General features: G+C 41.7%; 1 protein-coding gene across 1 annotated transcript in view; it reads right to left on the bottom strand.

Annotated features, from left to right (window-relative positions):
• Nucleotides 1-11,041: 11,041 nt before the first annotated feature.
• The window catches only part of LOC139756633 (cell adhesion molecule Dscam2-like), a 246,692-nt gene continuing 242,252 nt past the window's right edge, over nt 11,042-15,481 (bottom strand). The window contains exon 36 of the mRNA XM_071676304.1: nt 11,042-12,428. Coding sequence (XP_071532405.1) covers nt 12,074-12,428 — 355 coding nt within the window. The 3' untranslated portion in view covers nt 11,042-12,073. The remainder of the gene's footprint in view (nt 12,429-15,481) is intronic.

The raw sequence follows: 15,481 nt of genomic DNA, 5'->3' as shown, positions 1-15,481 counted from the left end.
CACTAATGTGTCAGAAAACAAAGGATGTTTTCCTTGCTTGGCAGATCTGTCATCTAGCGTGCTAGTGTCCACTTTCCCTCCTCCAGCCAGGGAGAAAAAATATCTAAGCATAAAGGCCTTTACCACCAAGTTCCCCGGGACTCGCCGAGGTTGAGGCGAAAAGAAAAGGAGTTCGCCAGCCAACAGCGACACGTGAAAAGTGCCACGCCAACGCTGGCTATTTTTCTGGCGCGTGTTCTCTGGCTATGCAAGTGCCTGGCTTATTTGGTCGAAAACTTTCAACACTTTCTAGCTCTCTTAAATTGGGTGGGGTTTGGTTTGTGCTTGTGTTTGCCTGTGTCCAAAGCAGGCCAGGATGGAGTCATTATTGCGAACGTCCGGTAAGCGAGGAGCAAGAAGGAGGCGAAACAGGTGGATAAAGGAAGAGAGAATGATGAAGAAGAAGAATAGGTTGAAGAAAGGTGAACTCTGCCCTTTGACATAGGATGTGATAGGCTAATCAGGGTGGTGCTCATATGCAGCTCAACCACCCCTCTGCAGAGAAGGTCTCACTAGTGTGACGCCAATGTGTAGTGTGACGGTCCCCAGCGCTGCAAGAGCCTCCTCACTAGCGTGACGCCAATGTGTAGTGTGACGGTCCAAAGCGCTGTAAGAGCCTCCTCACCAGTGTGACGCCAATGTGTAGTGTGACGGTCCCCAGGCTAGCAACTACTGTCGTCACATAAGACTGAAACGAAGGACGTAATGAATATGACATGATGATGAAGCAGAAGAAAAACTGCAGCAGTCGCGGGTAATCCTAACCATCACCTTCGTTACGGACGGACGCGTCATCTTCACCACACCGTCTACAGTGCCTATGGGGCCCGACCTTCTATGGGATGGAAGGAAAGAGAAAAGAAATGAACAAAAAACCACATGCTTTTCCTTCGTACCTAAGGAGGTACCTAATGATGAATATGAATACGAATGACGATCCTGCGACAGCAAAAATTCAGATAGATATATCCATATAGATATAAAATCCCCCCAAATAAATAGATTACGTCACAGAAGTACCATAAAGATCACTTAAGAATAGATGACAACATTGCATGATGTAGTACTGCCAGCAGGATTGATGAAGACTTAGAAGAAACACGTTGTGTCACATAATCAAACTGATAGGCTATAAGACTTATCAAATACTTAGGCAAAACCTCAAGGTTATAGATCATAATGGCCTACTGCTTTACACTTATCTATGTGTCCGAAAATAACTGGTAGATTGTCTCGTGATAGTAGATCAAACCTTGCTCAGCAAGTGGAAAGCCTTATCAAAATTGAGCCGATTATTTGGCATTTTTCTGGTGTGGCTAGATCCTGATGGTGGTTAGTGTGGCCATACCCTGACGACGTCTGGTGTGGCCATATCCTGAAGACGTCTCTGGTGTGGCCAGATCCTGAGACGTCTGGTGTGGCCAGATCCTGAGACGTCTGGTGTGGCCAGATCCTGATGAGGCTTAGTGTGGCCAGGCCTTAATGATGTTTGAAAGACATCACGTATTTCTGAGTCCTTCACCACACGTTCGATAGTTATCATAAAGTGTACCTGACGATTGTCTGTGCCCCATCATGGTGGTCCAGCAGGCTTAGAAACTGCAGCTATTTCTAACATGGTCCATCTTGATGGGCCAGCTCGCTCAGTGGACCACAGTGTACCGGTGGCCGGGCTCAGCACATCACGTTGGACCAGCAGGGTCTGTACATCACAACCCTTGACACAATAGCACTCTCGACCCGCTGTAATAGAAATAAGCCTCAGAAATATGGCTTTAATTTTGGCGCCTGAGGTGACCATAACTCTCATTATGACCCCATAATGTCCTCCTCATGGAGGCTCACATGAGCACCCTGTGAGCCTCGGGAAGACGCCACTGACCCGCTGTTGCAAGTTCCTGTACACGTCAGCAAGCGAGCATTTGACCAGTCGTGAAGTACACCCTCCCTCTTAAAGTTCTCTCTCATCAGCTAACCCTGTGTTGTGAGTGGCTACTTCGATTGTAATATTTTTCAAAATTACGTTGCCTGATGAGTTTCCCGAGTTGGGTATGTAACTCTGTCCGTATTTCCCCCCAGGAATTTCTTTGGAGTCCGGAGGGAAAGGAAGGCGTTCCTCCCGACGCGTAGTATCTGTGAGATACATCACAGGAGAACATGGACCGTGGATACATCGGCTCTTGGATAGCTTTACGATGTGTATCATACGACTTAAAATCTAAGTCTTTGGACTTAGATCTTTTCAGGTCACGAGCAATTCTTTTGTGTCTCTCTCAGCCAAAGATCTGCTGAGGTTTACAGTTCTTGTTGCTGTTGTGGTCTCCGACGTCCGCAGTGGCAAATGTACAAGAATGGGAGGAAATAAGCGGTGTCGGAGGACACTGAAAGAGTCGACTGGTCGTGGGTGGAGGTGACTGGTGGGGTAGATATGGGTTCATGTGAGAGAAATGACGTTGGTAATGCCAGAGCTAGGGAGACGTTACTTTAGGTGCTGAGCCAGGTTGCGTCTTGCAGTGTGTGGAGGATGAGTTTGCCGTGGGATGAAAGGAGAGAACACTGGATTCAAAGGCATCAGAGTAAAGGAACTTGAGGGAGTAGGTTTTGCGCATGATACACTGACCGTTTAGACAATGGTAAAAGCTGGGCGAGTCACACATTAAGATGCTCAGAACGCGAAAAAAATTGTGGATTTGATTTATTTCTTACTATGGACTGAACGGATTCTGTAGAATTGATGATAAGTAGTTCATGGTGCGAGAAAGGGTTTGCTGGAGCAGGAGTGAGTGACGGTGTTGGTCCAATGATAGCTGAAGTTAGAGGAGAGGAGACGATCGTCAAACTGTGGGTGAGGGTGAGGAGCAAATTGCTGTATTCAGGTAACGGGACGGGTTAGTGCCGGTTTGTGCTTCTCTAGGAGGTGATAGATCACAGCTTTGTGTGTGTGTGTGTGTGTGTGTGTGTGTGTGTGTGTGTGTGTGTGTGTGTGTGTGTGTGTGTGTGTGTGTGTGAAGGTTCCTATCCCAGGAAACCGTAAAGGTGCTGGTCTATAAGTGTGCTTGAAGTTGCTGGTCGTAGAGTGTTTGAAAGTTCTAGTATCAGAATGAGTGAAGGTGCTAGACCCAGGATGAGGGAAGGTGCAGGTCCAGCGATGGGTGAGGGTGCAGGGAGGAGGCTACAGGTCCAAGATTGGCTGAAGGAAACTGCTGAGGTGGATGATCCAGTCTGCAGGGGAGAACAGGAGGGACGGTATTGACCACCAGAATATATATGAGCGCGGCGAGCGGTGGAGGGAGAGGGTTGAGAGTGGGAGGAGAGAGAGAGAGAGAGAGAGAGAGAGAGAGAGAGAGAGAGAGAGAGAGAGAGAGAGAGAGAGAGAGAGAGAGAGAGAGAGAGAGAGAGAGAGAGAGAGAGAGAGAGAGAGAGAGAGAGAGAGAGAGAGAGAGAGAGAGAGAGAGAGAGAGAGAGAGAGTAGGTGAGGGTAGGCGTTAGGGAGGCGAGGAGAAGTGAGGAGAGAAAATTGAGATGTCGACATGGATAAGATGAGTGTGTGTGTGTGTGTGGGTGTGTATCAGAGAGAGAGAGAGAGAGAGAGAGAGAGAGAGAGAGAGAGAGAGAGAGAGAGAGAGAGAGAGAGAGAGAGAGAGAGAGAGAGAGAGAGAGAGAGAGAGAGAGAGAGATGGGATCAGATTCGGCTTCATCATAAAAACAAATGCCGAATTATTATTTCATTAGTGCCATTAAGCCAGGCAGGTATCACTCTAGCGAGACGTGACGTGTGACTTATTGGATATAAAAGTTCTGTTGGTTTTTTGAAAAAGAAAAAAAGAGGAAGAATGAAAGGACTGGGGTTGCCCAGTACGCTGCTTGTGTTAATAGTCATTTGCCTGTTTGACGGAGTACGACCTCCTCGTCTGTCTGTCTGTTCTGTTTAACAAACCTAACTGTGAAGTAAAAAAGACACTTTATCATGTTGAACTTTAATGTATTTTACGTAATCTAGCAACAATATTTTTTTTCCTCCATCTCTGGATTCATAAGGAATGCAGCATCTCAAATAGACAATTATGCTTTACCATCTATTCTGTGACTTCGATCTGGGCCAAAGCTCCCTGTTCTCGCTCCTCCATACAAACCTGCCATCCCCATAGCTACCGCATCTCCTACATCGAACACCTTCTCTCCTCACTTCTGTCTTTACTGCTCGTACCTCCCATCTGTGGGATTCCCTCGCTGCTCAGTGATCTCTCGTACCCACAACCTCCAGTTCTGTCGCTGTGGACTGCTGAGGTGATCCTATCGAGCTGGCATGAAGGTGTTTGCTTCCATTCAGTCCAACAGTAAGATGAACGCTGCTCACTGATCACGTCATCATAGGGAACAGTCATCCACACCCATGATGCTCTAGGATTTCACCCTATTGTTGATCGGTCTATAGCATCGCTTCGAAGCCCGAAAGAATCAACACATTTTTCTGTAGTTACTCAAGAATTTCTGGCTTAACCTTCCTGTAGCATTGTGGCATTTCTCTACCACTGTGTAAAAACATATGAAGAACAAGTGCTTCATATTCTCCAGGGCTTTATTAGGTTACCACCACGTCTCCCACAATCTTCCAGCTCGTCTCTCATAGGTCTCCAGCGCTCCTCCAACACATCTCCAACACGACATTCTATCAGTATGAACTCTACCGGTAACCTCTTCATTTTACAGATGGTTTTGAACCTCTGCATGGGAGGAGGGTTTCAATACCACTGTATGAACAGTGGTATAAGCAAAACGATACAGACAAAAGTGGGGGTTCAATCTTTTATACTTAAAGTTGTTTCCATTTCTCAACTTTGCTCGAGAAAGGCAACTGGTTATTCACGTCTATGTGCCATATAAACACGACTCCCTCAGAAGGTCCTCAGCAAACCACCCTCCCTCCCTCAGAAGGTCAACGTGCTATGTGCTGGCAAAATGACTAGCTTTTAAAAGATTTATAAACGCCTAATGTCATCCTCTTTATCATGCTGCCTCCAGGAGTCAGCCATAACTCAAGATTTATCAGGATTTTATGCTGCCGTGAGAAAGAATACAGAGAGAGAGAGAGGATTTATCTCCCATTGTCTTTCTTTGTTATATAAATCAAGCCTTTTTATTGGATGACGTTACTGCTTCGTCAGCAGATGACACTGGGAGAAGGTGAGGCAGAGTCGTCGTGGTATTGGGAGGGGAGAGAGAGAGAGAGAGAGAGAGAGAGAGAGAGAGAGAGAGAGAGAGAGAGAGAGAGAGAGAGAGAGAGAGAGAGAGAGAGAGAGAGAGAGAGAGAGAGAGAGAGAGAGAGTACAACATGAACTGGAGGAGATTGTGTGGTACGAGACTTTACGCCGTTGTGGTATGCTACATCTCACCTTCAGGTATATAAGTTATCCATCCGTCTGTCTTCTCTTGCTGGTTTTTGATAAGAAAATGACATACACAGGTGAAGAGGAACGTAAGTTGAAAGGAAGAAGGACAAGAGAATATAAAACTATATAACGCAAATGGAATGAAAAAGAGAGACATGATTAATATTCACCTATGAGGCAAAGTACCGAAAGCACATGTGAGAGAAGTGAGGCCAAGTTATGTGATGACATGAAAGAAGGTATGGTAGAGAATGCAGTTATTCATAGCACGTCAGGAGATGGGAGAGTCATGTGACAGGAGAGGAATGGAATAGGAAAATTATGGCTTAGGAGAATCATGAGATAGGAAAGTCATGACATGAGGTAATCATGAGTCTGGGTACTCATGCGATAGGTAAATCATGAAATAGCATAATCATGAGATAGGAAAATCATGAGGTAGAGGGAAAAAAAATAGACAAGTGAAGTAAGTCGCAAAAAAGGTCTGATATCAAGCTAGTGTTTTGGCCCAAATGTAATAAAACACAGCAGGAGTTCATGATGGAGTCATTAACACGATTCAATGTCGAAAATATAATGAACACCACATAATAAAGGTGAGTATTTATGCTCTCTTCCCATTAACGCCCGGATTGTTTACTTCTCAATAATTCCCTTTTGTAATAAAGGTGATTATTTATTTCCTCCCCTTCCAAAAAAAAAAAAAAAACAACAACAAATATAGGTATGTATTTCTTTTTAACTTCAGTGTGCAGTGTCTTCGTCTGACTTCACCGATGTGCGTCTTCAGATATCACTATGAACAAGAATGAACTGGACACCACACGAAGGGGATATGATGGTGACTATCCCACACACAACACTGGGGTCTTGAGAGTTGAACCCCACTGGCTCTTGAAACGTCGATTCTTGGATGGGATCTTCGTCTCTGTACCTCGCTGTAATTTCACACGATCTTCCTTCTTTGTTTTTTTGTCTCATTTCTGACGTCTTTCTCCAGTTGGGTATTCTAGCTTCTCTTTCCTCCGTCCCTTATCGCCTTCCTCATATATATATATATATATATATATATATATATATATATATATATATATATATATATATATATATATATATATATATATATATATATATATATATATATATATATATGTGGGTTTTCTCTGTGCTAGTGGTCCTTCCCACCCTCCTCCTACTTCTTAGGGGTTCCAGACCTCGATCCTCTTATATCTTGGAAGAAAAATGAGGCTAATCCTATTTATGAACTACTTTGGGGGAAAAGGTAAGCGGATTACACCTCTTTATAGAGGATCGGTTGCCGTGATCTGCAGCTGTTTTTTCTTCAGTCTCTTGTGATGCAGATATCAACACATTCCAGAGAGAGAGAAAGAGAGAGAATTTTTACGTCATTATTTCGGCTACATGACTGACGTAGAATATATATATAGGGGAGAAAGAATACTTCCCACGTATTCCCTGCGTGTCGTAGAAGGCGACTAAAAGGGAAGGGAGCGGGGGGCTGGAAATCCTCCCCTCTCGTTTTTTTTTCTTTTTTTTAATTTTCCAAAAGAAGGAACAGAGAAGAGGGCCAGGTGAGGATATTTCCTCAAAGGCCCAGTCCTCTGTTCTTAACGCTACCTCGCTGTCGCGGGAAATGGCGGATAGTATGAAAAAAAAAAAAAAAAATATATATATATATATATATATATATATATATATATATATATATATATATATATATATATATATATATATCCCTGGGGATAGGGGAGAAAGAATACTTCCCACGTATTCCCTGCGTGTCGTAGAAGGCGACTAAAAGGGAAGGGAGCGGGGGGCTGGAAATCCTCCCCTCTCATTTTTTTTTTTTTTTTTTTTCCAAAAGAAGTAACAGAGAAGTGGGTCAGGTGAGAATATTCCCTCAAAGGCCCAGTCCTCTGTTCTTAACGCTACCTCGCTATCGCGGGAAATGGCGAATAGTATGAAAGAAAAGAAGATATATATATATATATATATATATATATATATATATATATATATATATATATATATATATATATATATATAGGAGGTGATGTCACTTACCCGTTCATCTCTGAACTGGACGCAATCCCAAAAGAATAAAGTGTTGGATTTGCTGTGAGCCGACTGTCCTCGAACTCAGGTCCTTTTTATTGACGAGTCGCAACATGACCCAGTGCACAATGGAGGCTGTGTATGTACATGTGTGCATATGTACTTATCTGGGTCTGTGTGTATTCTACAACTCCTTCACAAACCTCAGAAGAATGCGTGTACTACAACATTTAGTACATATGCCATCCTCTCTATTTTCTGCCTTAGATGATACGTTTATCACATAAATCAAAAATTTTCTTCCTTCTATCTTTCTCTCTCCGTCTACTGAGGTGTTATCTATCGACAGAAATGGTCTATTCATACCAGGGCTTGAAGCCCTCCCACTTTCATCCATCACGATGTTATATCCGCTGGATTAATGTACATCTTGATATGAGGTGAAACTCGACCATTCCAGCCAACTGTGTTCAGAAAGCAACAGTGGAAGCATAAATCGACTGCTTCTACGTCCATCTTGTCGGATCTCTGCCTATTTGTCTCTTATCTCCTTTTCCCTTCCCTTAGCTCCCTGAGCCTCTTTCCCCCATCACCGGCATCTGTGGTTCTCGTTGCTCAGCTGAGGCTGGAGGCTGAGTTCGAAGAATTGCTGCAGGATATTACTTACACCCGATACTCACTGCTCGGAGACCTTCGACAGTGACGTATGGTTGCCCAGGCGAATTTATATCTTGGGTTGGGGCTTGCCTCCTTTTTCCACCCCTAGGGCCTGCTACGCAGTCCTGGAGGAGGAGGAGATGGGGGGTTCCTGTATTTCCCTAGGGCGTGCTGCACTTCCCTTGGGAAGTGTTGTACTTTCCTGGGAAGTGCTGTACTTCCCTTGGGCGTGCTGTACTCCCCTGGGGTGTGCTGCACTTCCCTTGGCCGTGCTTTACTTCCCTAGGGCGTGCTACACTTCTCTTAGGAATAAACTGCACTTCCCTAGGGCGTACAGCACTTCCCTGGGAAGTGCTGTACTTTCCTGGGGAGTGCTGTACTCCCCTGGGGTGTGCTGTACTTCCCTGGGGTGTGCTGCACTTCCCTTGGCCGTGCTTTACTTCCGTAGGGCGTGCTACACTTCTCTTAGGAATAAACTGCACTTCCCTAGGGCGTGCAGCACTTCCCTGGGTAGTGCTGTACTTTCCTGGGGAGTGCTGTGTTTCCCTGGGACGTCATGTACTTCCCTGAGGAGTAAACTGTATTTCCCTGGGACGTCATGTACTTCCCTGAGGGGTAAACTGTACTTCCCTGGGGGTGTGCTCCACTTCCCTGGGGGAAGTAATGGTTAAAACTGCTCCCAAGAGGTTCGTAAGAGGACTTTCACTCATGGTTTTGTGTACTGTTGGTCTAACCCCGTGGTCGTGTTGTTCTCCCTCGGCAACACATTAGATGGCACCTCTCTGCATGTAGTAACCCAACCTCTTCTGTTCCACGACCTTATTGTCATCTGCAGACTGAGAGAGTGACATGAGATCTGTCTATCTGCTGAGGGATACCTCATCCATATATGGACACAGACTTCAGACCCTGAACTGAGATATCCAGCAGGAAGTACTGTTGTTTGTAAAGTAATCCCACTTAATGGTATCAAGATCTTTCGGTAACAAGTTATGGTACCAGCCACCCTCTCTGGCCCAATGGACTATTACCTGAGTATGATAATGGACTTTTCCCGTCATCAGCGACTGTCTGGGAGATTCTCTGACCTTATATTTCCCGCCTCTTCTTTCGTAGTCTATACTTATATCTCCTTGTAACTTCTTTGGTCCCTTTGCCCCCTTTTCTTCTCCGTTACCCGTCATTCTCTTTCATCTCTCGTCGTTAAACTTTTTTTCTTATCTCTCTCTGTGTCCTTCCTCCCGTTCGCGTCCCATGTCCCCGCTATCTCTTATCTCTCTCGTCTCCTTCACTTTCATGTCCTTGCTGTCGCTTATCTCCACGTTACTCCTCTCATTTACGTTTACACCCTCCCTCTCTCCCGGTCCTCTCAATCCCTGGTCTCTTGAATCACCTCGCCTCTTCTCCCAGACCCTCGTCGAGGTGGCTCAGTCTTCGCTGCTACAAGCCTTGGTTATCTTCATCTGCATATACAAGCTAGTCTGAGCCACCAGGTGGCGAGACAATGCTAGCTGGCCTGCTCCTCCCCCTCCTGCCAGCGGTGCGGGACCCTCTCCAGTGCTGATAGAGTATCACAGAGATAAGGAGAGGTGCGTCTTTCACTCCCACTGACTGGTGATTATATACCAGTTATCTTCTCATATATTTCTCTCTGTGTACGAAATATGAAAACTTCGTAGTCACAGAGATTCATCACACGACAGGTCTTTACTCTTTAGGACACCCAAGCCAGCAACCTCATGTATACCAGATCATACTGTAGTTCAGAAGCTAGTTATAGAAAACGTATCTGTCATTATTATAACCAGAGTAACTTTATCTTGCATCACCGTATGAATCTATGTTATGTTCTCATGTGTCTGTTACTATCTTACGCCTGACTGCCATGTAATCTTGTCTAGTATCCTCATCATAAGCTTATCTTTATCCATGACTTACCACAGACGTTCATCTGTCAGTCAATCACGTATCAGTGTATGTGTGTGTAAGATCAAAAATGATGTGGAATACATTCACTGACTTGATTCCATGGGAACATCAGTATGACTGAACCTTTCATAGACCCTCGTCTCATATATTTTTCCCTTCCTTTGCTCATTGCTTCTCCTCTCCCTACAGCTGCATTCCCACATCATCCTCTCCTCTTCTCCCTCCTCATCCACTCGTATCCTTTCGCCCTAACAAGAGTGGCGGCACCACAAGAAGGATGACTAATGAAAGAAATCTTTTTGGTTTTGGGTGTGTTGGTTGGAGGCGGGAGGTAGGACAGGGTAAAGGGAAGGCTGGGGCCAGTATCACAGACGCTGACCCAGTATACTCGTGTTTGCATCTGTGTACGTGGCCAGGGAGGCTTAAGGGAGTGGGGGGAGGATGTATTAAGAAGGAAGAAGGGAAATTTCTTGGGGGATGGTAGGAGAAGGTAGAAGGAAGAGAAGCTGAGAGGGAGAGGTGGAGTGGGGTGACGGGAGGGAAAATGTTAAGAAGGAGAGCTCGTAGAAGGCAGAGATAATGGAAGGGAGAAAAGCTTAAAGACAGTGCTTGTGGGATTGAGTGGGGATGAGTGTTCTGAAAACTGAAGTTAGGGTCATAAAAGCGAAGCAAGTAGATGTAAGAATCAGGATCATGGACAAGCCTATACTCGAAGTTAATTTTTCTCCTTTCACTTGTTTCTCATTTTACTCTTGAGATTGAAACCTAAAATCTATTCTGATATTGCCATGGAAAACATTAACTTCTCTTGTTGTGAGAGAGTGACCATACACTGTATAGATCCATACAGGTTCCAAGCAGCCATTTACTTTAAAGAGGAAGTTCCACGCTCGGCCTTTGAAACTCTTCATCATTCATACAGTCGAAAAGAAAAAGAAAACTATATACAATGAATTTTCAGGTCTTTATTGATGATAAAGTAGTACAATATCTGGATGTACACAGATGTGCTATTCTTCAAAAGAACGATTAATTATGTACATACAAACAATGTATAATTCCTCCAACTCTTTCCTGCAAAACATATTTTCAATGAAAACCCCAACTCATTCTTTTAAGAGAGAGACATCCGACATGTGGGATGATATACATCACTGAATTTTTGTTTTCGCAGTGTAATGTAATCTAATGTAATTAGCAAATCTCATATACTTTTCATTTTTCAGGTATATATATATATATATATATATATATATATATATATATATATATATATATATATATATATATATATATTGGTGTGCAGTGGTGGTGTGTCAGGCATTAACAAAATATCGTGTTTACCTGTAGTTTCATCCATCCTAGGCTTCAATCGCTACGTAAACGTCTGTCTCGTCACCAGCAGGTTTCAATCATTCGTTCCTTTCTCCTGAGGTCATCCCAATCCACTGTGCAACATTCTTGAGTAAGAATCATGGGAAATTCTCATTGGTATATCACCTCACTCCTCCCTTGTCGTGTTGTACCTCCTGATCCCGTTCTGTCTTCCATGCACTAAGAGAGTTGTTACATGTTGCACACAACCCTGCTGACAACACCGTACTGGACGTACACAGATATACCCTCTCTAGTGTGAGTATACTTCAGCATACTGAGAGGACCTGTTATATACCTGAATCATGTTCTCAAACTCCGTTTTCCACAACATCGTCTGAAGTGAATGTACAGAAAATTTATACATGATTCTTATTAATATCTAATTTTGCCATATATTTCTTTTCTTCTTCCTCTTGAAGCACAGCTGAACAACACATTATATATTAGATTTACTTGGAAAAAATATATTTACAATGGGGACTGGTAATACATGTATCACACCGTTAACAGGCAGTTAAACACCTACGCTTTACTGTTTTTTTTTTGTAAAAATATATAAACCTCTTCGTTTGCGCAAAATTATTTTACATGAAATAAATGTAAAGCTACACATTAATGCTGTAAGGGTTTTTCTGTGGCCCTCGATACAGGTTCTGCTGATGCTTCTGTTGCGCAGTCTTATCCTTCTGTTGCCGTTGCTCGTACCGTTGCAACAGGACGGTCAACTCAGCAGTCATGCCATCGGAGCCTCCTTGGCTCTGCTGACCTCTCCTTCCCCTTGGCTGTGGCGCGTCACCCGCCGTGCTGGTCTGAGACTGTCGCATCTCCCTGTCGCACTCCGCCTCGGACAGCTCCCTCGAGTCCGAGAAGGCCGAGGGTGGGTGGAGAGGCCTGGGAGGTGTCAAGGGAGACGTCTCGCTCGAAGAAGATTCGCTCCGCACTCTGAAGCACCGCATAAATCTATATGGCATTAAATAAGAAGTAGAATGTAATATGAATCTATATGGCATTAGATAAGAAGTAGAATGTAATATAAATCTATATGGCATTAAATAAGAAGTAGAATGTAATATGAATCTATAGGGCATTAAATAAGTAGAATGTAATATGAATCTATATGGCATTAAATAAGAAGTAGAATGTAGTATGAATCTATATGGCATTAAATAAGAAGTAGAATGTAATATGAATCTATATGGCATTAAATAAGAAGTAGAATGTAATATAAATCTATATGGCATTAAATAAGAAGTAGAATGTAATATGAATCTATAGGGCATTAAATAAGTAGAATGTAATATGAATCTATATGGCATTAAATAAGAAGTAGGATGTAATATGAATCTATATGGCATTAAATAAGAAGTAGAATGTAATATGAATCTATATGGCATTAAATAAGATGTAAAATGTAATATGAATCTATATGGCATTAAATAAGAAGTAGAATGTAGTATGAATCTATATGGCATTAAATAAGAAGTAGAATGTAATATGAATCTATATGGCATTAAATAAGAAGTAGAATGTAATATGAATCTATATGGCATTAAATAAGATGTAAAATGTAATATGAATCTATATGGCATTAAATAAGAAGTAGAATGTAGTATGAATCTATATGGCATTAAATAAGAAGTAGAATGTAATATAAATCTGTATGGCATTAAATAAGAAGTAGAATGTAATATGAATCTGTATGGCATTAAATAAGAAGTAGAATGTAATATGAATCTATATGGCATTAAATAAGAAGTAGAATGTAGTATGAATCTATATGGCATTAAATAAGAAGTAGATTGTAATATAAATCTATATGGCATTAAATAAGAAGTAGAATGTAATATGAATCTATAGGGCATTAAATAAGTAGAATGTAATATGAATCTATATGGCATTAAATAAGAAGTAGAATGTAGTATGAATCTATATGGCATTAAATAAGAAGTAGAATGTAATATGAATCTATATGGCATTAAATAAGAAGTAGAATGTAATATAAATCTATATGGCATTAAATAAGAAGTAGAATGTAATATGAATCTATAGGGCATTAAATAAGTAGAATGTAATATGAATCTATATGGCATTAAATAAGAAGTAGAATGTAATATGAATCTATATGGCATTAAATAAGATGTAAAATGTAATATGAATCTATATGGCATTAAATAAGAAGTAGAATGTAATATAAATCTATATGGCATTAAATAAGAAGTAGAATGTAATATGAATCTATAGGGCATTAAATAAGTAGAATGTAATATGAATCTATATGGCATTAAATAAGAAGTAGAATGTAATATAAATCTATATGGCATTAAATAAGATGTAAAATGTAATATGAATCTATATGGCATTAAATAAGTAGAATGTAATATGAATCTATATGGCATTAAATAAGAAGTAGAATGTAATATGAATCTATATGGCATTAAATAAGAAGTAGAATATAATATGAATCTATATGGCATCAAATAAGAAGTAGAATGTAATATGAATCTATATGGCATTAAATAAGAAGTAGAATGTAATATGAATCTATATGGCATTAAATAAGAAGTAGAATGTAATATGATATCACGAGGTAAAATACTGGTGATATTGCATGACAAGTCATCCAGTTAGAATAGGTTAAGTGTAACATGATTGAGGCTTAGTGAAGCCTTGAGGAAAGTGTGGATCATAGCTGCACTCTTGTGCAACATGGGTACGTAATGGTGACAACGAAAGAGGGTTGGGTCTACGAGTCAGTCAATGTGTCTCACTCCTGAGATACTGTGGATGTTCGTTGTGAATGGACGTATATAACGTGTGAATATTTTCGTCAAAAATAACAAAAGAAGTAAGTTTATATGACTGTTAACAGGAATAATGTTTGTATGAATTCATACGAGGGAGACACTGTGGTCAAGGCATTGCCCGTCAACATGTGAGGGGGTTTTAGGGTGATGCGGTGTCTATATGCAGGGACTAACATGGCTGTCCAAACCTCCTTCCCTAACCCCCCTCATCCCTGCGGTATACTCCGAGTCTGTCGCTGCCGCATCACCTACTGGATAATGCAAACCCTTCCTGCCCCAAGGGAGGATGCAGCCCTACATGGTTTGTGTACACGTGAGATTACTCGAATCAGGAAGTTGATGAACATGTTTACCCAACATTAAAGAGATACGTGAAGACGAAGATCAACATTCAGCCATCGCATAACCCTTATAGCAAGTAAAAGAAATTTTAACCTCATCCTTTGGAGGGTTTTATACGAAAAAGGTTCCTACAAGAAGACAATAAAATCGTCCTCACATACGAAATAGGCAATTAGGAAAAAATAAGATGATGCATATCTTTAGATCCCCCAAAATGGATTCTAACAGAGAGTTCTAGTAATTAAGACTTTGATTAGATCGTATCCTTTTGATGATATAGTTTGATATTATATAGGACTGGTCTGTAATAATTAGCTTTAGACTTCCAAGGCGTAATAAGTACGGGAATGTAAGCTATATGCTGGTATAAGGCTATGTCACGCCTACTTAGCTTTAGCTGTGAATGAGACGTTTAGTGAAGCTTGAGCAAGCAATTACAGGACTTCATCATTCAGTCAAGGATGATTTCAGTCGTTCGTCTGTACTCGCTGCAATGTTCCCCATACCTTAGATAGCACCTGTCATAGACAGTCGTCTCTTAACATTACAAGGTTACATTAAAGTTACCTTCGAGTGATTCTGTTATGCATTTATCCTAATGACATAATGTAACTCCTAATTACCTTTTTTCATGAATTGTAGCGATGATGGGAGATATGAAGCTATGTGCCTCTTTATATGCATTAAGGATGTGATCGACAGGAAGGCGTAAAAGTATATGCCATGGAAAAAGTTCTGCTACTTCACATGACTAAATTTTTCTCTCTCCCACAGTGGTTGGCAATGGGTTCTCTCGAGTCGTGCATGTGTGTTGGAGAGCGAGCTTACCATCATTTGTCTGCCAAACTATGTCGAATTTTTACTCCT

Source organism: Panulirus ornatus, chromosome 22 (genome assembly GCF_036320965.1).
Source record: "Panulirus ornatus isolate Po-2019 chromosome 22, ASM3632096v1, whole genome shotgun sequence".
In the NCBI taxonomy this organism is placed as follows: Eukaryota; Metazoa; Arthropoda; class Malacostraca; order Decapoda; family Palinuridae; genus Panulirus; species Panulirus ornatus.
The sequence above is the reverse complement of the archived record's forward strand: the minus strand, read 5'-3'. Positions and strand labels throughout refer to the sequence as shown.